We start from the raw sequence: 25,899 nt of genomic DNA on the forward strand, positions 1-25,899 counted from the left end.
TCCTTCACATACAACCTGCTATATACTCATACCTCTCCTTCACATACAGCCTGCTATTTACCTGCTATATACTCATACCTCTCCTCCACATACAGCCTGCTATTTACCTGCTATATACTCATACCTCTCCTCCATATACAGCTTGCTTTATACTCATACCTCTCCTTCACATACAGCCTGCTATATACTCATACCTCTCCTCCACATACAGCCTGTATATACTCATACCTCTCCTCCACATACAGCCTGCTATATACTCATACCTCTCCTCCATATACAGCCTGCTATATACTCATACTTCTCCTCCATATACACATTGAGACGCTATAATATAAGGGACGAACATATCTGATGTCCTAGAATATCAATCTGTCCTCACAGATACAGGCAGAATAACTAGCAGGGTCCAGAGCTGCAGGTTCTCATAAGTGTCCAGGCTCAGGCAGAGACTCCCAGCACAGTCAATTTGAAACCCAATTGTTTGAGGAGGGGAGAGGGAGCTGTCAGAACGAGCACCTGTCAGCTTAGGAGGGCTAGAGAGAGTGGTATGAACAAGTACCTAGATTCAGGGTGAACACCCGACAAACGGATTAGGTATCACAGAACACACGCCTGCATAAAAAGATTTGCCACTCAGTGAGGAATAGTGATTTTATTGCACTAGGTGGTAGTAGGAGGTACACATGAACTTTATAGACTTATTTTAAATGACTTTAATAAAAGTTAGGTTTTAATCTTGATTTTTGTTGCTGTGGGGATACCCCTTTCTGGTCTTGTATGAATTACTGGTAATCCCAGATCCTTGCATAGAAATTCTCCTCCATATACAGCCTGCTATATACTCATACCTCTCCTCCATATACAGCCTGCTATATACTCATACTTCTCCTCCATATACAGCCTGCTATATACTCATACCTCTCCTCCATATAGAGCCTGCTATATACTCATACTTCTCCTCCATATAGAGCCTGCTATATACTCATACTTCTCCTCCATATACAGCCTGCTATATACTCATACCTCTCCTCCATATACAGCCTGCTATATACTCATACTTCTCCTCCATATACAGCCTGCTATATACTCATACCTCTCCTCCATATACAGCCTGCTATATACTCATACTTCTCCTCCATATACAGCCTGCTATATACTCATACCTCTCCTCCACATACAGCCTGCTATTTACCTGCTATATACTCATACCTCTCCTCCATATACAGCCTGCTATATACTCATACCTCTCCTCCATATACAGCTTGCTATATACTCATACCTCTCCTCCACATACAGCCTGCTATATACTCATACCTCTCCTCCATATACAGCTTGCTATATACTCATACCTCTCCTCCATATACAGCCTGCTATATACCTGCTATATACTCATACCTCTCCTCCACATACAGCCTTCTATATACCTGCTTTACACTAATACCTCTCCTCCACAGACAGCCTGCTATATACCTGCTATATACTCATACCTCTCCTCCACATACAGCCTGCTATTTACCTGCTATATACTCATACCTCTCCTCCATATACAGCTTGCTATATACTCATACCTCTCCTCCATATACAGCCTGCTATATACTCATACCTCTCCTCCATATACAGCCTGCTATATACTCATACCTCTCCTCCATATACAGCCTGCTATATACTCATACCTCTCCTCCACATACAGCCTGCTAAATACCTGCTTTACACTAATACCTCTCCTCCACAGACAGCCTGCTATATACCAGCTATATACTCATACCTCTCCTCCATATACAGCCTGCTATATACCTGCTATATACTCATACCTCTCCTCCATATACAGCCTGCTATATACTCATACCTCTCCTTCACATACAGCCTGCTATATACTCATACCTCTCCTCCATATACAGCCTGCTATATACCTGCTATATACTCATACCTCTCCTCCACCCCCAGTCCTGCTATATACCTGCTGTATACACACGGAAATGCCACAACTTATGCTACAACACAATAACTTCCCTCTTCCCTACTACTGAAGACTCAAGTGTTTTGTCTTCCAGTCATGTAATGACACACAGCTAACACCTGACTCCTCCCACACACATGACTGATCACATGACCATGACGTCAGCACAGGTCCTCTCCCTACTAGGGCTGCTCAGTGTGGCAGTTCTGCAGCTACAGCTGATCGCTGCCGGCCGGTACACATGACAGGCCGTGTGGCAGGATGGCGGCTCAGCACGATGTCCTCAATGACACCACCAAGCTGGCATCTTCTACCATGGTCCTGCAGGTACAGTGGCCAACCTGTGTCCTCACCCACATACCTGCCCTCCTCCTCCTCCAGGAAGTAATGTACTGCACAGTGTGTGTATGTGATAGATAGTCCACAGTATAATGAGGGGAGGTAATAAAAGGGTTAATAAGCCTAGTGTCAGGTCAGTGCAGACTTATTATGTGATAGAACTACAGGTCCCAGCATGCTCTGACAGTGGTGGGAGTTGTAGTTTGGTAAGATCTAGAGCGCCACACACTGGAAGCCACTAGTCAGGAGTCTAGGTTATGTGAGACAGAGACACAGCTCTCTAAAGCCAACCAGACACATTCAGTCTCAGACGGCCATGGAGGATGGGATTGTTCACACAAGTGATCAGTCATCGCCATTAACAACTAAACTGACCACGAGTCTGCGCAAATTGGCCAATAACTTGCTAAAAGTGGCCAACCAAGCCAAATGCAGAAATATTGAACATGTCAGACCATCTCATGGCAAAGGCGCCCTGCACAGACAAGCTGATGGGTAGAACATCTTACACTGAGATTGTATTAGTGTTGGCTCTCCGGTGATCAAGTTTATCAGAGAACCAGGACAATGGATACGCGGAGCACGTCATAGTGATTAGAGATGAGTGAGTAGTATTCGAGCGAATACCTCCCCTGCATACTTATTGGTGTAAAAAAAAAGCGCCAGGGAAGGTGGGAGGGGCATCAAATTTTTACTGCATTTACCACGTGGTATGCGACCGATTACACCAATAACTATGCATGGGAGGTATTCGATCGAATACTACTCACTCATCTCTAATAGTTATATATGGAGCCCCATAGTGAAGAAAATTCAGGATTTCACAGAAAGGAACCACATTTGTTAGTAAAGGATATTACAGTGGCAGTGGCTGGCCTGGTGGAATAGCGGTTAGGGTCTCCTGGTTCCCCTATATTTATGACATCTCCTGTACAACATAAAGCTTGATCTGGCAGGATATTCTGTACTAGACATAGAACCAGCACTTTCCCCAAATGTATCTCACGCAGTTTGTGTTCTTGTTTGTGCAGGTCGTGTTCCGTGTTCTAACATTTGCCCTAAATGCCTTCACCCTGCGATATGTCTCAAAAGAGATCATTGGCGTTGTAAATGTGCGGTAAGTGTCTTCACAGTCATCTGGATTATGTATAAATGTACTCATGTGTTGGACTGTCTTCAAGTGTCCCAGCAAAGCTCCCATTAAATGGATGCCTCGGGGGAATGCCAAACCGTATCATCAGTCAGCCATGATGATGATAGTTTGATAGACAGCAATGATGTATAGTTTTGGTTTTTCTTGGATGCCTCTGTATAGAATAGTCTGCTCGCTGTTCCACACAGTTAATAAAATATAGAAAACCTGGCAGATGTCGCCTAGTGGGGGCCTATGGATATGTTTAACACCTGCAGACAGAGTATAAAAATACCTTAAAGGGATTGTCCAGACTATAATTTTATTTTAGTATTAAGCTTGGGGAGGAAAAATAAATAGTCCTGATGTGGAATCCTTTGCTGGTTGTGCCGTCCCGTGTCCCTTCCGCTTAAGTCGCTGATTGAAGTCATTCCATTACACATGGATAACACGGCCTCCATCTTTGCTTCCTCTTCAGGTTGACCCTCCTTTACACCACTGTAGTGTTTCTTGCTCGTGAAGCTTTCCGTAGAGCGTGTCTGAGCCATTCTACACAGCAAAGCTGGAGATGCACCATTCACCTCACCTGGTTGGCGTAAGTATTACTGATGCCAGGGGTAAGGACTCGTCTACAATCTTCTAGAAACTGAGAACTGGAAGTATGAACTAGACCTTATTCCAGGTGGTGTTTTTACGCCTCTTCACCGCTTTCGGAAAAAAAAACATTAGGGGGTTGGCGTAGACAAGCCAGATTTAGTATAATTTATGGCATGATTGTAAATGGCAGCTGAAATCTATGAAAGCAAGGAGCTTATATGTTAGCAGAGACGTAGGGACTCCCAGAAAATGGACCTAATGAATTAAGAGCACCCTTCACTCCTTACGACACAATGGTCTTGATGTATCCCTCACTTATTGTGTCTGCTTCTAGATTTAGAGGTTATTCACCCAGCCATGTTCCTTCTGGTCATTGTGGCGGCCATATTTCCTAGATTGCCCCTAAAGCTGTCAGTTCAGTATAATGATCCATCTGGATGCTCAATATGTCAGCATTCACCTTTGTGCATAGTGTACCATGTGCAGGGACCAGTGTCGGCGGGGACAGCTTAGGACAGGTCAGTAGATGCCGTCTTCTGAGGTCTGATATTGTCTGTTCTATATACATAATAATAATAGAATTTCATATTGTCTTGTATTCAGAGTACCACTCGGAGTCTGCTGGTCTTTGGTATTAGGGTGGATATGGCTGAACATTTTGGAGGTTCCGGACCCAGCAGATATCCCACATTATGGCATTGGAGTTCTGGCATTTGGATTTTCTTCAGTTATTGAATTAATAGCAGAACCGTTCTGGGTCCTTGCACAAGCTCATCTCTTTGTCAGACTAAAGGTATGTATGTGAAATGGTGTAATGCTCATTATTTATATGTGACCTGAAGGTTTATCTAAACTGAATCAGTGTCTTGTGTGACCCTGAAGGAGATGCCAGATCACTGCTCCAGGCAAAGCTGAAGATGTAGCAGAGCTGGCCATGTACAGTAAAAATATAATGCACCCACATAGAAGTGTTAGATTGCTTAATAGGTAAGCATGTAGTTATGTTTCAGGCAGATATGCAAATGAATACTGGTGTGGCCTGGTTAGACACGGAGGCCTCCCACAAGAAGGCATAAAATTGCTTTTGTGCTCACCTACAAAAGGACCTCAGAGGCTACTATTGGATAGTTTACCTTGGCGAGAGATCTTGGACTGTTACACATGCCTCTACAATACACTTAAAAATATTTTGTCCAAATGCCAGACTATGAGAGGAGACGCATCAATGGACTGAAAGATGCGGTGTTCATTTAAATGAATTGCCTGCCGTCTAGGCCATTCTGACTTGGCTGTTAGTGGTGATGGAAGCAGGGCACGCACACACAGCAAACAGACTTTACATGGCCAAGGAAGACCACCAGTAGAGGGGATTGTTTTATCTGTTGAAATCTGCATAAGTATCTCCCACAGTTTCCTTGTCTACCATCCAGACATAGGTAGCACCTTCATTACACACCGACGTCTCTGCCTGGACCATTTCCAGGAGGAAATTAGGTGTCATAGCGTCCCTTACATGTTCAGTCATTGATAGCCAGCCACCATGACCTTTGTTTGCAGTGGTTTTGTAAACAAGAAACCTGGACCACTACGGACTGGGACCATATCATCTTTAGTGACAAATACAGGTTCTGTTTGGGATCTGACGACTGTCATGTTCAAGTATGGAGGTCTCCAAGTGAGTTGTCCATCCTCCCTGCTGGTGTTATGACCTGTAGAGCCATCATATATGACAGTCATTACTCCTAGTAGAGATACAATGGACACTAACAGCTCGGTGACATGTCCAGGACACGTGTTGCCCGTCATGGCAGGATTTCCAACTGGCATATTTCACTAGGATAATCCTCACTTACACGCAGGAAGGGTTTCCCAGAAATGTTTTGACCAAATGTCAACATTTCCTTGGCCTACCCAGTCTCCAGATTTATCACCAGTAGAGCATTTATAAGACCAGTTGGGGTAAGATCTGTTGGAAACTGTGCCACAGGATACAATAGGGAACCTGTATACTTCCATGCCCAACCATATATGTTCTTGTATCAAGGCTAGAGGAGGCCCAGCAGGGTTCTAGAGCCTTTTATTATTGTACAGTTGTCTCCAATGAACGTCTCAATTCGGTCTTATACTGTAATCTCGGTCTCGCAGTTCCGTACAACAAAATGGCACTTGAGCATGCGCAGTACCGCACAGGATGGAGCGTTACTGCGCATGCACAGGATTCAGCCGCCCGGAGCAAGACTACAGCAGATATAGGCGGTACAGAATGTCTGGAGGAAAGGTCATATGGAGTACAAGCAATGGAGGGGCGTTTCAGAAGTATGATGCAGGGGGTGCTCGCTGGCTCTGGGGAACGCCCAGGGTGCTCGGTGAGCCTCATTTGCATATAATAAGTACCCGTTTTTTATTTAAAAAAATGTGGGGTCTTTGGAAGAACTGGAGGCAGTACCTGAATAGCTTTTTTATAAAGGCTATTCAGGCGTATGCTTACCTCAAAATTAGTTTTCTAAATGATAGAATCCCTTTAATGAGTATATCTGCTTTCAACATGGAATTGGCCATGTTGAATTCCAGTTGACATTTGGGAGGTCCTCTACCTACCTGCCCTCCCTCCCGCTTGTAGTTTTGGATGTTTTTCATGGCTATTTTCACCCACGTTTGTCTGAGTGTAGGCTTATTAACTCTGAGCTAAGCTAGTACAGATCTGAAACAAAATATATAAGATAGTACAGACTGATGAATTTTAATTTTGAGTTTGCTTCATATGTTACCATCATACTGCACATACTGTACATGTGTATATAGTTAGATTTTTTGCTATTACATGTGGTAGGCTTACTGTTTCTGTAGCCACCAAACAAGAAAATGATCATTCTTATGTATTATGTGTCTTTTATTCTGTTTAAGTTATAATAAATAACGGAGTTATGTTTAGAATTATAATACCAAGTAAGTCATCAGATTTTACCCCACAATGTTCAATCTCCGCTTGTTTGAGTGGTTTGGAGACCATGTACATAAAGACGTACATGGTGACAAGGCCTAGCGTATCTACATCAAAAGCCCTGCCCGCTCCCTGGGGCCCGCAGGAACCATGATGGCAAACCCTCAGTTTTACATGCAACATAAATTGCCCATTTGCCACCTCTGTGTGGGTATGGCTTTGGACATGGTGGTGCCTATGTCTGCATCTTATGTCCTGTACTGTATTAGCACAATTATCGCTCTTTCCTTTGAGGGCAAAGATACACATTCCATTTCCTTGATGTGGTCTGAAGCCAAAACTAGGAGTAGAGTGGAAAAAAAATACCATATGTCCTTTATTGGTTCTCACCTTTTATGATTTGCAGGGCATTTGAAGTGTAATTGGATACCTTATGTGATCTACACCTGGGTTGTGGCTTCAAAAACTACTTCAATAAGTCTGTACACGTGTCCTTACTGATTGCTATTAGGGATAGGGCCTAAGTGTTCATTCATTGGGGGCCTGACCGCCGCGTATCCTAGTGATCAGGAGAATGGAGGACCAAAAGTCCTGCTAAAGCCTCCTCCTGAATTGAGCAACAGTGTGCTTGTGTGACCAGTGATCCATTCCTTCTATGGGGTTGTCAGACTTTAGTAGTACCCTTGAGCCCCATAGCAGTGAATTGAGCTGCAGATGCACAAGTCCACTGAGGCATCATTCAGAAGGAGGGAGATTTTTGGTCCCCGGTTTTCCTAATCGCTGTGGGACTTGGCTGTTGGGCCCCTATCCTATGAATGGGTGTCCTTTAATGGGCACAACGCCTTTAATGCATGTGCTGTGTTTGTTGCACCATTGAAAATGACTAACCCTGCCCTGTAACATTTCGTTACAAAAAAATGCATGTGTTATGGGAGATGGAAGCACAAATGTGCAATAGCACTTATATGTACCGTAAAAGCTGCTTGACTTGTCAGCAGCACACTTTCCTCTATCAACAGGTATGAGCTGCCAACAAACAATGAAACTATATGGGGTGAGCGATCATGGTGGACATTGTTCCTACTTAATTCATTTTGCATTGGCCTGTTTAAAAGGCACATGCAAGTAAATGCTGATCAAGGTATATATAGTTAATGGATTCCCATCAGTCACTGCAATAATCTGCATAAAGTGACCATACAAAGGCTATGTACCGCCAAACAATCCCCTAAAATATAGGTAATGTAATAAAACTTAACTAAAACGATGGCCGCAAATTACTTTCAGCACAGAATATGACTATACCAGGCTAAAAAATACATGTTAATAAAAAGTTCTAAATAAAAGTTATAATATATAATATATATGAATTTTTGAACAAGGGATCTATAAAGGACAAAGTCATATTCTGTACTATAGCTATTTTGGCGTCATCATTTTTATTGTGTTTTAATACATTGGCAGGTGAAGATTAGGTATATACAGGTATTAGGTATATATTTCCTCATTCTGGTGTGTATGTCATAGGACTGTATATTGATCTTTATGACATGTATTTCAGGTAATTGCTGAGAGTCTGGCAATAATTGTCCGTTGTTCTGTCACAGTCGTTCTGGTGCTTATCTGGCCTCATTGGGGACTTCTCATCTTTTCACTGGCCCAGGTAAGAGCTGCACTTCCACCTTACACATATGTAAAACCATTTATATGTATTCTATTTCTGTAGTTCATACAGCAATTACCATCAAACTTTTCAGTCCCTGTTCTCAGGAGGCTCAAAAATCCCTGTATCACATTGTGCGTTATTTGTCAAGACGTATTTAGGGTGGGGAAGAAGCTCTCATAAAGGGGAGAACACTTTACCTCCATGCAGATGTTGCCCATAGTCAGATTCTAACCCAGGACTCAGTGCTGTAATGAAACAGTCCTTAGCGCTGAGCCGTCATGTTTTTAATATATCATATAAAGCAATTAGAGTTTTAGATGTATTCTTACGTAGTAAATAAAGGATACAAATAGACATCGTTCAGATGGGACGGTATTAACTAACAGAGCCTAAATAGTAATAGAATTATCTAGAGATGAAGGGTTTGATTGTTCCATCCGCCAATCCTAGTGCCTTCTTTTTTGTAATGTGTACAACATTAGATATATGTCCTTATAACAGTCTGGTACTGTCAGCACTGGTTGGATAATAGTATAGTGTGGACACGCCCCAACACCAAGTTGTAAGTTGATATAAATTTCTAGGTGGAATAACAGAGGAACAGCATACTACAGAGATCTAAGAAAGATGCCCCAGAACTGTCATGTTATAGAGAATACAAATAATTTACATGTCAGGAGAGATGATAAATCCTATATATATATATATATATATATATATATATATATATATATATATATATATATATATACCGTATATACTCGAGTATAAGCCGACCCGAATATAAGCCGACCCCCCTAATTTTACCACAAAAAAATGGGTAAACATATTGACTCGAGTATAAGCTTAGGGGGGGAAATGCAGCAGCTACTGGAAAATTTTAAAAATTAAAATGGTTGGAGTTTTTGGGTGCAGTAGATGCTGGGTGCTGGGGAAGGGGAGGGGGTGTTTTGGTTGTCTGTCTGCCCCTTCCCTGAGCTTGAGGACTGGTTTTTTTCCCCCACTTGGAATTCAGTCTGGCTGACTATAGGGTATCTGCAGTGCTCCTTTTAACCCCTTCCCAACGGAACAGGAGCACTGCAGATCCCCTATATTCAGTAGACCGGGCACTGTCAGACACAGGAATACCTAATGTGTATGTGTGTCACAGTCATTTTCTACTTTTATATGTATTCTAGGGAACGTGACAGTGATTTAGAACTTTTATTTAATTTTTTTTTTTTTTATAAATCTTTTTTTTTTTTTTTTTTTTTTTTTTTTTGCACTATTTTATGGGAGATTCTGCACGTTAATATTGTGGCTGGTCATAGACACCCCCCCCCCCCCTCCTAAAAAAAAAAAAATATATTTTTTTTTTTTTTTTTTTTTTGCTGACTCGAGTATAAGCCGAGGGGGGCTTTTTCAGCACAAAAACTGGGCTGAAAAATTCGGCTTATACTCGAGTATATACGGTGTATATAATAAATATATATATATATATATATATATATATATATATATATATATATATATATATCTTTCTGCATAATACACGAGGGTTCACTTGAAAGAGGCCCCAAATATCCTGTAATAACTGTCGCTAAGATAAAGCAATCTGGATGAAACAACATGCAATATGTATTTCAGCAAGTTTTGATCTCCTACTCAATGGTGACAATCTACACGTGCCATTTACAGCTCTATACCATGTTGAATAAGATCTCCCAGTCTCCTGTACTTGGCGTATCTGTGGTTTCGTAGACGACTGCTTTAGATAACGTTGCACATCATCGATTTTGTCCTATAACGTTTTCAGATGGTCATCGCCATGAGAAGGGATCAATGATCCTGTTATTTCCAGTTTCAGCCCCTTCTTCTGAATAGCACTCTTTGAGGTCCATCATGAACACCATCTGACATTGCTTAAATGAATTGGTGAGACAATAGGCTCGCACAGTGTGCCGCCCTGCTCAGTACTGTAGACCACCATCCCGATGAGTTGTCGAGTGAATGACTGAGGGGTACGGGGATCGCAAAAACAGCTATCCTGAGTCTTGCTCATTGCTCCCACATGGGACGTCCTACCTTCTTCGAAGCTCCATATGCTTCATCCTACAGAATATTTAGGGCCTCTTTCATGTGAAACTTTCCGAAACAGAAGTCAGCCCTTATCTTAATCAAATTTCCTTTGACAGATATTCATTTCCACCATATATTATGTATACTGGTCATTACCTCCTTGGAAAATCACGTAATGTAATTTTGAGTGGTCGTCCCCAAGTGGTTTTGCTATATATCATATTACAAGGTAGTAGAGAATAACTAAGAATACTGTAGAGAGGAACTACGCTTGAAAACAGATCTACAGTCCAGCGTAATCTTATCTTTATAGTGGGCTAATATGGATTTCTTGGTCATATAGTAGATGCCTGTGCTTTACTTGGAGTTGGAAAGACTTGATAAAGCTGCTGCCCCAGGAGCATGCTGCATTTTTGTAAAAAGAGCCGCTAACCCAAATTAAATACACCAAATGTAAGCTAAAACACCATAAGCAAACACATTTTGTATTTCCCTTTATATCCAGCTGCAGCATTTTATTGAAATAAAAAAAAAAATAATAAAAAAATAAATCAGCTATACTTATGCTTAGACATTCTCTATACCCATATACCATGTGGTCATCTGGGTACCTTCCTGCTTTAGACTTGTCCCAGTCATCAGATGTGGTATCTGTACCTAGTGTCACTGTAATACCTCTACCGTGGAGCTTTTGTATTTGTATTATCCATGCTGCTATAACACACTGAATTTCCCCATGGTGGGAATATTAAAGGATTATCTTATCTTAATTTGATGTGCTATGAAGATGCTTCCTGGAAAAACTTCTTTAGGTTAGGGCCCATGTAGTGGGCTGCAGCCAAACCGACTGTGGGAAACAACGCGGCGGACATGCATTGTGACTGTCTGGTTCAATTACACATATACGGAAAATGCCATCATTTCCGTAACTATTATTGACATGCTGCTATTTACAAAAATGCAATGTTTTTTGAAATTGCAGCACGTCCGCTGCAGATACTTTTCTGCAATGTGTGGATGGGGTTAGCCTGGTGCAGGTGCTGTAAAATGCAGCGGTTTTTGCCCTGGCCTTAAACTAAGTTTATACAGTGTAATTTGTAGCAGCAAAGGATACTGAAAACATAAGTGTGGTACTCAGTCTTGCCGTAGATTCTGAATCTGACTCGGCTGTAGAATCTGCCGTGCAAGGCTCAGGCTGATCAGCCTCATTATGTATGTGAGCAAAGCCGACAGAAAGCCAGACCTATACCTCTGCTTTTTACCATGGTATGAACAGGGCTGGAATATGGAGAGGAATCTGAGGCAGAAGACCACGTCAAATTCTTATCCATATTCTCTGGTATAAATCTAGCCTTAGAGTGCTCTCTACTCTGTTTTTGTCTGTTTTCTAGGAATCTAGATATTTGACTTCTACTCTCTTTCTTAGGTCCTGTACACCAGCCTACTATCTCTGTGTTACATACTCTACTTTGCAAAGTTCCTGGGCTCTCGGGAGGCAGAGAAGAAATCGTTTCCACTTCACAGTATGATGGAATTTTTACCCCGATATTCTGTATCTCAGGTAACACATTTCTTACAGGGTGTACATCACACTTATATAGTTATTTCCAGAAGTCATCATCCGTTTATCATCTTTAGACTAAATTACTCAGGGGTAAGATAAGTTGTCTTGTCTAGGTGATGGTTTCAGAATGTGGCGACCACCATTGGCCTTAGCTCTTAGCACGATAGCAACCAGATAGGCTTCCATTGCCTAAAGTGCTCACTCCTCATTCCAACTTTGTTTACATATCAACATGGATGAACACAGAAAACTATGATATTTGATAATTACTCCTTCTATTCATTCTTGTCATGAAATGTATTGAGTTTGAGCACTCGCTAATATTCACTGAATCCCGCTTTATTAGAGATACCAGCCCTTTTAAGTTTGGAACTTCCTTGTATGAAAATTAGACACATGACCCTCCCCCACAATGCATCATGAAAGCTAGCTAGCAAGTTTTCAGTGGATTCGTTGCAGTGTGTATCCGCATTAGAATTGAAAAATCGAGAGACGTACAACAAGACATGGCCATCGACTGTAGACTAGCCAGGGCCACTATTTCAATAATTGACAATCTTGTAGCGGTTTTCTAGTACAGCGGTGTAGAGAGTATAGAGAGAACAGTGTGATCATGGAAAAACATCCAGTGGCAGGGACATAGAAAAAAAATCGTCTTTAACAGTAGGGGTCAGAGGGCAGATGTTGAGAATTGTTCTGATGAAGAGGCGCTGCACGGAAAAGCAGGTTGCAGTTGAATACAACACGCAACTCGTCATTCCTTAGCACAGATTGGATATAACAGTAGACAAATTCTGAACGCCATTGCTGTGTTAGGAAAATAGAAAGAAAAGACTCCAGGTGGCAAAAGAGAGCAAAAATTGTATCACTGAGCAGTGGCAACAGATGAATACAATGAATACAGATTTCTGCTGCACCAAGAACTGATGAACCTTTCCTGTTCGGTGTCACCAAATAGATGGAGGTGGAATATTTCTTAAAGAAATCTTTCCTTGGCACACCTCCGGTCTGCTACCTAGTTATGTCACCATGAATTACACCAGTTCTGAAGGCCAAAGGAGGTCACCGTGGTACTAAATGGGTGTCTTTAATAAATTGGCAATTAAGAATATGATCTATTCCCTAGGATAAAGTGAGATCAGAATTTCTCCTCCCATAAGTGACCTGATAATAACCTTGCAGGTGGCATCCATGGGATACAGGCTCCATTTAAAGCAGAGGCTGTGAAGAATTTGCTATAAGTCTTGTAGGATTTTCTTTTGGTATCTTACTGAGCTGTGTCTAGATGATGTACACCATGTTCACATTTAGGAAATGGCACAAAACAAGTATAGGGAAGCAAAACATTGAATTTGAAAATTAGGATTCGTCCACACTGCCGTTATTAATGTCCATTGCTGTTATCCGCCATAGAATGACGGCAACAGACATTAATGGCAGCAGAGTAACGGACAAAGTCAGAGCCCCCTCCATCTGTGTCTGTTCCCATTGACTGTAATGTAGGCAACAAGATGAATTTCGTCATGTTTGTAAAGGAAGTAAAAGCCCTGCATGCACAACTTTTCCTTCTATAAAAAAAAATAAAAATTGGGACAGAAGAAAGCTTGACATGTTCTTTACTTTGGATTGAATCAAGCAGACACCAGATGGAGGGGGCTCCTTCTGCATCTGTCATTTAATGTCATTTGTTCTCATCCCGTGAGCGATGAAAGCAACAGACATTGAATCACGATAGTGTGAACTTACCCTTGTTATAACATGCCCAGTCCTTATTTCACCAACATCTGCAGCTGGTAGACAGTCGGGCAGTCTATACACAAATCAGACTGACAGGGAACCAAGCTCAGGAAAGGATGGAAGAGGAAAATGAAAACCAATAAAAGAAACAGAATTATGAAAATAAAGATTCATTGAAGGATTTAAAGAAGTATTTGCTTTAAGGAGGCAACCTATTCACAAAAGCCAATTGCCTGTAAATTAGCTAATACAGAACAAAGTCCAGCATTCAGGTGATATTGTCAAGGGAAGGTATGGATAGCTACGCATTTCTGCTTTAATTCCATTATTCACACTGTTCACAGGAGTACACTTAATAGACTTGTATTTCTAGTTTTTGCAGCTCACTTTTCAGCTTTGCTGTGTAGCTTGGTGCCCGATCAACACAGTCATCTCATCATTGGCACAAGGTGTAGATAACACTATGTATACACAGATACAGCATACATCCTGTATGCTGTATTCCCTGTTCCTGGGGGAGTGGATGCGCTTCATACCTTCTTGGACACCATATTAGTTTACAGACACATATTAAAACCAGAGCTTAACTTTAAGGTGGAGAATCAATGTCTGAGTGGTCATTAGCTGTCTCTCTGAATGTATCTCTTTAACAGGACTTTTTGGATTGGAAGCAGGCCTGGCTAGCATGGAGCTTCTTCAAGCAGTCATTTCTGAAACAAATCCTAACAGAAGGTCAGTTTACACCCCTGTCAGATCACTCAGTAGGTTGTCAAGCGCTGAGGAGTCGCTCAAGTATAGTTTACCTTAACGTGAAGAGTGTTTCTTAGGCTAGTTTTGCCCTGCTTCTATTATTGTCTGTTGCTGTAATCCATCGTAAGATGACCACAATGGGCATTAACAGTAGTAGTGTAACAGACAGACCTTGCTCCGTCCGCATCTGTTGCCATTGACTGTAGTGTAACAAACATGACGGACACTTCTTTCTGTCATGTTTGCTCGCTATTGTAATGGAGGGAAAAAAATCCTGCAGATATGACTTTTAGTGTAAAAACCCCCCCAAAAAAACGTGATAGACGGAAGCTGCCATCATGATTTTTACATGTGGGTGAATACAAATGGACACCCAACAGAGGGGACTCGGTTTATCTTTTAATGTTCCTTTCTCTTATCCTGTGATGGGTGATGGCAACAGACATGACGGTAGTGTGAGCCTACACTAAAGATGATACATTTATACATTTAGTATTTTTTTTTAGAGTTTCTCAGTTTCTAGTGTATGACTTTTAGAAAAGAAAAAGAAGTCCTAACCCATTTAATTTTCCTAGGTGAGCGATATGTGATGACCTTTCTGAATGTCCTGTCATTTGGAGATCAAGGTAAGTCGGCTTCACTATTTCCGATGTGTTCCCCTCTGCAAAGAAAGTGAAAGGGTTATCCTGGATAAACATGAACAAAGAATTTTTTTTATGGACTCGCCTTGTTATACAGCTCTTAGTCTTCCTCATGCCTGTGCTACAGATGACTTCAGTGTCTTGTTCTCTGATACTCGTGCTTGTGTCATACATCTCCCTTCCTCCCTATGTGAAATACATATACTGCTATAGAAGAGGCCCAGATGCTCCCTACCAAATGCTAAGAGAAGAAGCCCTTTCTGTTTTAAAGGAACACTCCAGCCAAAATGGATACACTATGGCATAAGACTCTTGAGTGTACCCTTTAAGATTGTCTCTGATAAGACTGCCCTTTAATGGCCTGACAGTGTTGACCTATGTGTATTTTCTTAATATTTGGGATCTTTTTATTCTTTTCCCAGGCGTTTATGATATTGTAAATAACTTGGGATCTCTGGTGGCGCGATTTGTCTTCTTGCCTATAGAAGAAAGCTTCTATGTCTATTTTTCCAAGGTGTTGGAGCGAGGCAAAAATGTCAAGAGTCAAAGGAAGGTAAGTAGACTTATAGACTAAAACTGAAATGCTGTGATGTGCCTGTACCAACAGGGAGTTTGTCTTTCTTTATATTCCAAAAAAAGGAAGAAATGGCGGCCGCATCGGAAGTACTGGAGTCACTGCTGAAACTGGTGACATTGATCGGTCTGGTTATCGTTGCATTTGGATATGCATATTCACAGCTGGCATTGGATATTTATGGTGGATCCCTGCTCAGTGGCGGCTCCGGTAAGACAGATATCTGAACGTCTCGGAGGGATATCTCAGACTGCAGGAATTGCCATTTGTACTTCTGATGAAGGGGGGCATAAGACATATCAGAGAAAAATTGGCCAAGTCTGTCTATTTCAGCTGAACCATTTGACTTCTGTTATATCATATGTGTATGGGGTTATCCTGGTTCTCCCCGACAGATGATGATTTAGATGAATCTGACAGTAATAACATATAATAGGGTCCACCTAGTTCTTCCGCAGTGTGCACCATTTTGACATGAAGAAAAGCTGTGAATGAAATAGTGCATTAGACATATGAGATTCCATATTGTATTTTTCAGGTCCTGTTCTTCTGCGTTTCTACTGTCTCTATGTTCTCCTGCTGGCCATCAATGGTGTAACAGAGTGTTTTACCTTTGCTTCAATGAGTAAAGAGGAGGTAGACAGGTGAGTGAATTCAGCATTTGTAGTTAAAGCACCCATTAAAGGGGTTGTCTGGTCCCCTGGCCGTTTTCAGATACTGATGACCTATCCTCTGTATGAGTTAGCAATATCAGATCATTAGGGACCCTACACCTGGACCCCACACAGATCAGCTGTTCTGGGCAGCCTCCAGGGCTATAACCTATACAGTGAATGAAGCTGGAAGAAGAATGCATGCAGCAATCTTGCAACTCTCTCCTGCTCTCTTGCCATACACATTAGATTAAAGGAGTTTTCCAGCCCCAGATAAATAGGCTTTGCATACTGATGACCTATCCACAGGTATGGTCTGACACCCCGAACAGGTCAGCTATTGCAGCAACCTCCATTATTCAAGTAATAGGAGCAGCACAGCAGCCCCATCCACTGGATAGTGCTGGGTTTTGAAGGAACTTAGCTCTGATCCTATTACTTGAATAGGAGCGGTTCTGCATGTGCTTCCCATCCACTAACATCTTCCAACACCTGGAGGCTGCTGCAACAGCTGATCTATTTGGGATCCGCTTAAACTCTTACATTGAATTTGGGAGAAGATTGTTGCATCTTGACAATCCCTTGACCATAATTAAAATGTTATATTATTGCATTTGGGGCAATTTGTACAACAATCTGGAAACTTACCATAGTTTAGAAAAAGTCAGAACACTCTAAAAATATGGTACAACTCTGATGAATAGATCAAGGAAATTGGAACAAATATTCTTTCTTAAAGCAAATTCATCTACAGACAATAAATCTTCTTAGTTGTGCCATATGAGTTTTAGAAGGAGATTTATAGAGGTTGACCTTGATTAGATAAGATTCTCTTTTTTCTTTTCTTTTTTTTCCTGGAAACTGCTCCACACCTGTCCATGTCTGGTATTGCAGCTTATTCCCGTTTAAGTGAGTGGTTTAGCTGTAATTCCGCATACAGCCCATCCACAAGTGGGGCAATGTTCCCAGTAAACACTGAGCAGAAAAGCCTTGTAATCCATGTAACAGGTACAAGTACTTGCTTAGGCAGCGGCGATCCTAAGGTAAGAGCCACTGAAGGTCCATACATTGCAGAAACGTCTTCCTTTGCAGAAGATGTCAATTGTCACGTAAAGATTACTGAATGCATTTGAGTACAATAGATTAATAATATATTCTTATTTTTGTTTTTCCCCCTTTATCACCCCTCCTCTCAGGTTTAACTACATCATGTTGGGTCTGTCTCTAAGTTTCCTTTGCCTTTCCTACTTCCTGACAACTTGGCTTAGCAGTATTGGATTCATCTTAGCAAACTGCTTTAATATGGGCTTGCGGATCGCCCACAGCCTACATTACATCTGGAGATATTACAGGGACAGCCCCTACCAGCCACTCTCTGGGCTTATGCCCTCCCCGGCAGTAATATGTGTACTTGCAGTAAGTGCTGCAGTGACCGGATATTCAGAGGTAACCAAAAAAAAAACTTTTTTATAGCTTCCTGTATAATGCTTTGTAAGTCTTCTGTGTCTGTGTCTGCAGATTTCGTCATACAGTTGATGCCAGCACAATGGCACGACATGCACTGCTGTTTTTCTGGTAAATTAACAGACGCTGTAATGGAAACCCAATAAATCCTATTATAGTCAATAAGGTTTGGCACCATTGGTGTCCATTGGAGGATTCAAACCCTATTACAGTAGTGGCTGCACTAGTAGGGTATGTTCATACTACAGAAAAAGGAGAAAAATCCGAGATGGACATCTGCCTCGGATGTCTCTTTATTTTCCGCTCCCCATGGTGGAATGCTGAAGCAGGATCTGCATCCGCGTTTCGCCACGGTTTTCCGCCAGTGATCAGTCCCAGATGAATGGGGGGAGTCTTGAGATGCAGAATCCACAGCAAGCTCGAGCAGAGCACCTATTTTTTCTGCCTTCCATTGAGTCTCTGCCCACTCGTTGTTCAGCCTTTATATGGTGACATCTGGCTTTATTGGCTGCAGCATTAGAAACCTAATGCATATGGAAAAGTTTCTTGACTGCTGCTCCCCTTTTACTCAGGAGAGAGCAAAGCAATTGTGAAGCTACAGTCGCCATCCTTTTGCATGCCATATTCCATGAAGTATATTCCTATGCAAAGCCAAATATGGATATAAAATATCAAATATTTTATTCCAGATTTAGTTACGTATGAATGTCTGCATCTGAACCACATCTTGTCCTTGCGATTCCTTTATTGACACCCATATTTACCTCCTGTATTATTTCTGTATTTTATTGGCAGCGCATTGTTGGCCAACTTTCTTATTGTTACCATCTGGAACACATATGAATGTGAACATGAGACTCCACATTTTTGTTTTCAAGGCTACATTGACTCCTCTAGGAGCAGACATCTGTAATAAACTAATAGGCTGTGCAGCTTGTTTAATAATGCATTCTGTGTGCAAAAATACACCGATGAGCAAATCTGTACACTACGGTTCAACGCGTCACATATTTTACTCTCTGTATTCATGCCGTAGATATTCAGACATGCATGTATCTACACGGAGATAACATGCGCTCATCTGTGTACAGATTCAGGACCGTTCAATAATGTGTAGTGTTGCTGGAACAGTCAGATTGTTGCATTCTTCTATGGGCGGTTTTACATCTGCACCTGGTTTCCGCTTTGCAAGTTTTCGTCTTCTGCCCTAGAAACTGGACAGGAGACGGAAACTGGCAGTCAGTTTTCAAACCCATTCATTTGAATGGGTTTGCAAAGTGTCCGCTGGTACGCGCCCGTGAGCGTCTCTGTGGTGAAACCCACAAAGCAGAGACCGGGCGCAAATGTGAACCCGCCCCTAGAAGTAAATGTGCCAGTTTGAGCTGTGTCAGATTTAGCTGCAGTTTGCACTGCCGACCAGTCCCAAAACAACAAGGGAACCCTTTACTACACTGAATTGGAAAAGACCAGAGATTCCTTCATATACATTACGGACTGGCTTGGCAGATATGTAGAAGTCACTCACTACCTCTGCAAATACTACTCCATAGGGAACAAATGTCCACCATTTGCTTTCCAAAAACTATACAGTATATGTTGTCTGCATTTTTTTTACCCAAAAAACAGGGACACATCTAATAAAATCTTAAAAATATAAAGATCCCACAAAATCCTTTTTTTAAAAAATAAAATAAATGTATTATTGTTTTTAAAAATCATTTAAAACATTCAAAACAACCCAAACTATAAGGGGGTGTTCACATTACCGTTGGTGTCCCACAGCCGTGTCCGTAGCTGTTTGTCCGTTCAAGATTTTAGTAACTGACACTAGCTGTGTCCGTCACAATTTCCATTCATTTCAATGGGATTATATCTGTTGTCCTTTAGTGTTCGTTTGTGTCCTTTAGTGTCTGTCTGTGTCCTTTAGTGTCCGTTTACAACCATGTCTGTTTTTTCAAGCGGACAAAAAAATCCTACATGCAGGACTATTCTGTCCGTTTGAAAAAACGGACAGCAAGTGTCCGTTTTTTTTTTTTGTTTTTTTTTAACATTGAGGTCTAAGGGTAACGGACAGTAACTGATAGCCATCAGTTAGGGCGGGTTCACACCTGCGCCCGGTCTCCCCTTTGCAGGTTTTCGTCTTCTGCCCGAGAAACTGGACAGGAGATGGAAACCGGCAGTCAGTTTTCAAACCCATTCACTTGAGTGGGTTTGCAAAGTGACCGCCCATGAGGAAAATAGAAAGGATATGGTTTATAGAAGATGTTGATATTCTTAATGAAAAAAAGTGTTTTTATTGTACAAAACATAAAACGTAAAAATAGTAATTGTACCGGCTCACAAAATATAGGTAGCATGTTATATATGCCGGAAGCCGTGCTGCAGTACCATTTACCACCACTACTTCGTGTATGGAGCTGTTCTGCTTCAGTGCCTGTTTGGGAGCACAGCAGCTGTAACTTTTTAGTAGGGGTGCCAGGAATCCGATTCCCCCCCCCCCCCCAACACACACACCAATGTGATGAGCGAATCATTCCAAACTCAGCAAAAAAAAAAATCCTATGAAAACTGCCTAGCGAATTTTTTTTTTTTTTAATTTATGTTCTTTCCCAACATTTTTCTTTGCATTATTCTCTGCAGTTTTTCTTCCCTTATTAAATCTATAAGGGAAACTTTTGCATTTCCAGGACCTTTAATGTCCTGGAATATGGTTGTGTTTTTTAGGGTATAATTCAGATGATTATTTCACTAATACCACTAATAACATTTTCCATATACATAATCTTCAGATCTATTATAAGATTGACTCTCTCAGTTTGTAAGCTCTTGGAGCAGCTGCTGTGTTTCTTCTGGCTCTCCCGTTAATATGTGAACTGTCTTCTCTTGACAGGTAACCTTCTGCTGTGACATGGGCTGGCCGTCACGCCTGGCTCACATCCTGGTTGGAGCTCTCTGTCTGTCCGTGACACTGGCTGCAGTAATCCTGTCTGAAGGAAAACTGACTCACTTTCTACGTAGTCACTTCCTTTCCAAAAAGCCAAAGAAGAAAGTGTAACAGAGACAGGACTCGGCTTCTGCCATACCATCCATATACAACTGAGGTATTAAGTGTATTCGGCACTATGCAAGGACTAAGATGGTCCCAAGATGGTGGACTGTATGGCTCTATGCATCCTTCCAAAAAGGATAACACACATATATATGACACAAAATGGCTCCTCTGGTGTACATAGGGGAATGCTATACCTGAAACCCATTATTCATTTGTAGTCTGTCACTGAACTTGAAAAATGACTACATGAATGGTATAGAAGCTCTCTAGTCATCTCTTGGATCAGTCTTCACTATGTGCAGTAGTTCCTTCAGATCAAGATTAGGTGATAAGATATAGGGTTGATTTAGAGACCTATGTCCTGCTGTGTTGGGATAGTTGTATAACATCCACTGACCGATCACCAAGGACATTTAAAGGGGTGATGGGGCATTGGGAAAGAGTGGGACCCTCGCAATAAAGTCGGGTCTTAGGAGCAAGGTGGAAGGTTTTAATAGATGTAAGTTATTATGTTGTAATATTTTTATATAATATAGTGTCATTTCATCATTATCCATCCGAAATGTACATTCCATTGATTTTAGTTGCATGGCCATGAGCGCCATTATGCTGCTGTTCAGACCTGTTACTGTTATGCCTGGAATAGAGGAGCTTAGTCCTTTCCAAAAGCATTACATCTGAGCTAAGGCTAGGTTCACACCTGCGCCTGCTCTACGTTCAGGGTTTCGATCCCAAATCTGCCTAAAAAATGCGGACTTTTCTCTCTACGTTTTCCCACAATTTTTGGTCAGAAACCTGCCTGACCCCATTATAGTCTGCGTATTGTGGGTAACCGCTTTTTATCCAAATTAGGTTTCCATTCTTCAGGTCCCCAAGTGGAAGAATGGAAAGCCGATCACTGGTGTGAACCTAGCGCAACTCTAGTGTAGGTTGGACCTGTCACTAGGGAAAAGCTGAAAGGGGCCCTTCTTCTAGGCTTTGGTGGGGGTCCGAGCACCAATAAAACATTGGAGACTGATGTAATGAATTTGTAAATGGCCGGCTTCCTGGATGGATTGCCCTGGATTTCACCTATTGCAAAGGTTGGAAACTGCAAGTGAACACTAAGCAATTATAGACATCAGCACGAATAGGAAAATCCTGCGCCACCAGTCGGTTAAAATGTAACTTTTATTCTTCCATTAAAAAAGTAATAACAAGTAACTTGCGTACAGAGATTAGCTACGTGTTTCGGAACGTTCCTTGTTCCTTCGTCTTTTATAGACATGCTGCATGTTCATATCCCACAGCGCATGGGTTTTTCTGCAGTGTGTGAATGGATTTTGTTGAAATCCCATCCACTACGTTGCTCTTGTACTTTGTAGTAGCCTTAAAAAAAATTATCAGCAAATCATTAATTGTATTCGTCAATATTTTACATTAAACATATATTTTTTTTAAATTTGGTTTATTCTTCCATGGTGCCATCTATTTTAGAAAATCTTACAGTTTTCACCATGTCCAATGAGGCTCAGTAGTCAATATTATCAAAGTCAGATCAGAATCCACCCCTGACCATATATGGCCAGAGTTCCTGCTCCACCCCCCCCCCTGCACACTGACCTCTCGAGAGATCACAGAGCATGCCCACAACACTCTCCCCTCACCTCCCCATTATCAGTTCCCTATACAACATTTGCCCATATTTTAGTGTTTTTACAGGTCTTTTTTTTTATAGATAGGTGCAACTGAAAAGTCCACATACACGGGATTTTTGTAGTGTATTCGGGTCTTTCGCGTCTGTATGGCATTTCCTCCCATAGACTTCTCCTTAGGACTTCCAAAAATGTAAAAACACAGATGAGGAAAACCTAAAGAAAATCTCTGTTCTCACAGCAAAAATGTAGAAAAAAAAGTCCATGTTCTCATTGAGTCCTGCACTGACGTATATCTGCCTGTCCTTGGTGCGAGGAACACTTGACTGGTATCAGGATAAAATATGCAAACAGAATATATGAAGAAAATCCAGCACTTCACCGATGTGCATAAAAAAAATAGATTCTTTATTCTTATCAATATAAAAGTATTCAAAAATATTCTTTGGCAAAGCGCCTTTGTATGAGATGTGTCACAAGACTGCACTCCCTTGTTACACACTTTTTATGCTGACTTGAATGCTGAATATTTTAAAGACGGATTAGAATAAAGAATTTTTTTTTCTCCACGTTGGTGACGTGCCAGATTTTCTTCATATATTCTGTTCATAGATATATAACATAAAAAAACAGATTAGAAAAAGAGAATATTGTTTTAAAAAAATTTTTTTAAAATACGTTCCTTTAAAATATTATACAGTTAGTACATTGCACATAAAGCATACCTCCAATTATAAAACAAAACAGTAATACATATAAATATTAGGAACTTTGTAATATATCTTATTAAAGTAATATATTGGCATCTAAAGCATCCATCCCATCAATTAGCCTTATACATAGAAGTCTATGGAGAGATGAGGGGGAGGAGGCTGCTGCCAGTAGATATATTTTCTTATTCTTATTCCAACTCCTGTGAAACTACAACTCCCAGCATGCTCCATTCACTTCCATGGGAGTTCCAAGAACAGCAGAGCAAGTATGCATGCTGGGAGTTGTAGTTTTGCAATAGCTGGAGTGCCGAGGGTTGCCTACAGAAAGACAGAAAGTTCACAGAGTTTTCCTCCGCAGACTTTCTGTTATAATTATACCTACTGGGAAACTGCCGTTTCCGTAGGTATAATTGACGTGCTGCAATTTCCAAAATTACGGTGTGTCTGCACTGTTGTTTTTTTTTTGCAAGGTGGGCAAAATCCCATCCACTTCGCCCTTACTGTAAAAAGCTGTGAGTTTTCCCATAGCATTACTATTTTATGGGGCCCTGGCCTTAAAGTCCTTTGGTTGTACTTTGTGCTATTTTTTTTTTTGTGTGTGTGTGTGTTTTTCCCGTCTTTTTTTGTTTACATTTTCCCAGATATTACAAGAAAAAAAAATCTAAAAATAAAGCCTTGATGCGCCCCAAAAAACGCAAAAATAATCTAAATAACTAAAACAAAAAAAAACTTTATTGCCCTCAAAACTGCATGTGCAAAAAAAAAAGTGTGACCAGTCCTTAACCTGGGATATTGGCCCAGTCCTGAAGTGGTTAATAAGATATATTACAAAGTTTCTGCAGTATTGATTTCTAAAAATTATTATTGGAGTTACATTTTTAGGTTATTGCAAATACTTGTATATATTTGGAGTTATAAACAAAAAGTGGCCTTCCTGGTGTTCATAATTTTAGTTTCTTTTTATTGGACTACATAGACTGTACATGTAATTTATATTCTGGAATATTTTATTTGTCTTTCTTTTTTTTACTCTGTTTACTGATCATTCTGAAAATATTACATCATGTGAAGGGCAATGATTAAATTTATTTTTGGAAAAAAAGTATGTTGTGATTTATTTATTTTTTAACAATTTTACTTTGTACGTGGTATTACAAAAAAAAGCTTTCTTACCCATTCTGCTCCCTTTGAGTAGGTGGTGGAAGACAATAGCATTCAAGGGGTTATCTGTAGACCCTTTATGGTATATGGTACCCTGTTAGGCAATATGGAAGTGATAAACACATTCCCTGATCAAGACACTCTCTACTAGTACCGTGTTTCTCCAAAAATAAGACCGACCTAAAAAATAATCCCTAGTTGATTTTCCAGGGTTTTTTTTTTTGGAGTAGGCATGAAATACAGTCCTATGAAAAAGTTTGGGCACCCCTATTAATTTTAATCATTTTTAGTTCTAAATATTTTGGTGTTTGCAGCAGCCATTTCAGTTTGATATATCTAATAACTGATGGACACAGTAATATTTCAGGATTGAAATGAGGTTTATTGTACTAACAGAAAATGTGCAATATGCATTAAACCAAAATTTGACCGGTGCAAAAGTATGGGCACCTCAACAGAAAAGTGACATTAATATTTAGTAGATCCTCCTTTTGCAGAGATAACAGCCTCTAGTCGCTTCCTGTAGCTTTTAATCAGTCCCTGGATCCTGGATGAAGGTATTTTGGACCATTCCTCTTTACAAAACAATTCAAGTTCAGTTAAGTTTGATGGTCACCGAGCATGGACAGCCCGCTCTCAAATAATCTGAAAACAAAGATTGTTCAACATAGTTGTTCATGGGCAGAATACAAAAAGTTGTCTCAGAGATTTAACCTGTCAGTTTCAACTGTGAGGAACATAGTAAGGAAATGGAAGACCACAGGGGCAGTTCTTGGTAAGCCCAGAAGTGGCAAGCCAAGAAAAATATCAGAAAGGCAGAGAAGAAGAATGGTGAGAACAGTCAAGGACAATCCACAGACCACCTCCAAAGAGCTGCAGCATCATCTTGCTGCAGATGGCGTCACTGTGCATCGGTCAACAATACAGCACACTTTGCACAAGGAGAAGCTGTATGGGAGATTGATGAGAAAGAAGCTGTTTCTGCAACCACGCCACAAACAGAGCCCCCTTAGGTATGTAAAAGCACATTTGGACAAGCCTGTGGACTGTTGAAACAAAGATTGAGTTGTTTGGTCATACAAAAAGGCGTTATGCATGGCGTCCAAAAAAAAACAGCATTCCAAGAAAAACACTTGCTACCCATTGTAAAATTTGGTGGAGGCTCCATCATGCTTTGGGGCTGTGTGGCCAATGCCGGCACCGGGAATCTTGTTAAAGTTGAGGGCCGCATGGATTCCACTCAGTATCAGCAGATTCTTGAGAATA

At 40.9% G+C, this 25,899-nt stretch overlaps 1 protein-coding gene across 1 annotated transcript; it reads left to right on the forward strand.

Annotated features, from left to right (window-relative positions):
• The first annotated feature begins 2,159 nt into the window (after positions 1–2,159).
• Positions 2,160–24,450, forward strand: RFT1 (RFT1 glycolipid translocator homolog). Its single transcript, XM_075286839.1, has 13 exons — positions 2,160–2,284; positions 3,328–3,413; positions 3,907–4,023; positions 4,629–4,818; positions 8,528–8,629; positions 12,117–12,251; positions 14,645–14,723; positions 15,317–15,367; positions 15,805–15,935; positions 16,022–16,166; positions 16,495–16,600; positions 17,806–18,055; positions 20,964–24,450. The coding sequence occupies exons 1-13, from the start codon at positions 2,219–2,221 to the stop codon at positions 21,126–21,128; spliced, it is 1,623 nt and encodes a 540-aa protein (XP_075142940.1). The 5' UTR covers positions 2,160–2,218; the 3' UTR covers positions 21,129–24,450.
• The last annotated feature ends 1,449 nt before the right edge of the window (positions 24,451–25,899 follow it).

The sequence above is a fragment of the Leptodactylus fuscus genome, chromosome 9, assembly GCF_031893055.1.
Source record: "Leptodactylus fuscus isolate aLepFus1 chromosome 9, aLepFus1.hap2, whole genome shotgun sequence".
In the NCBI taxonomy this organism is placed as follows: Eukaryota; Metazoa; Chordata; class Amphibia; order Anura; family Leptodactylidae; genus Leptodactylus; species Leptodactylus fuscus.

What these genes read in the sequence shown, in the direction of transcription:
- RFT1 (XM_075286839.1), top strand. Translation starts at nt 2,219, where the DNA reads ATGGCGGCTCAGCACGATGTCCTCAATGACACCACCAAGCTGGCATCT. An exon ending in GAAACAAATCCTAACAGAAG is followed by an intron (nt 14,724 to 15,316) that starts GTCAGTTTACAC and finishes TAATTTTCCTAG; the next exon opens with GTGAGCGATATGTGATGACC. An exon ending in CCTGCTCAGTGGCGGCTCCG is followed by an intron (nt 16,167 to 16,494) that starts GTAAGACAGATA and finishes TGTATTTTTCAG; the next exon opens with GTCCTGTTCTTCTGCGTTTC.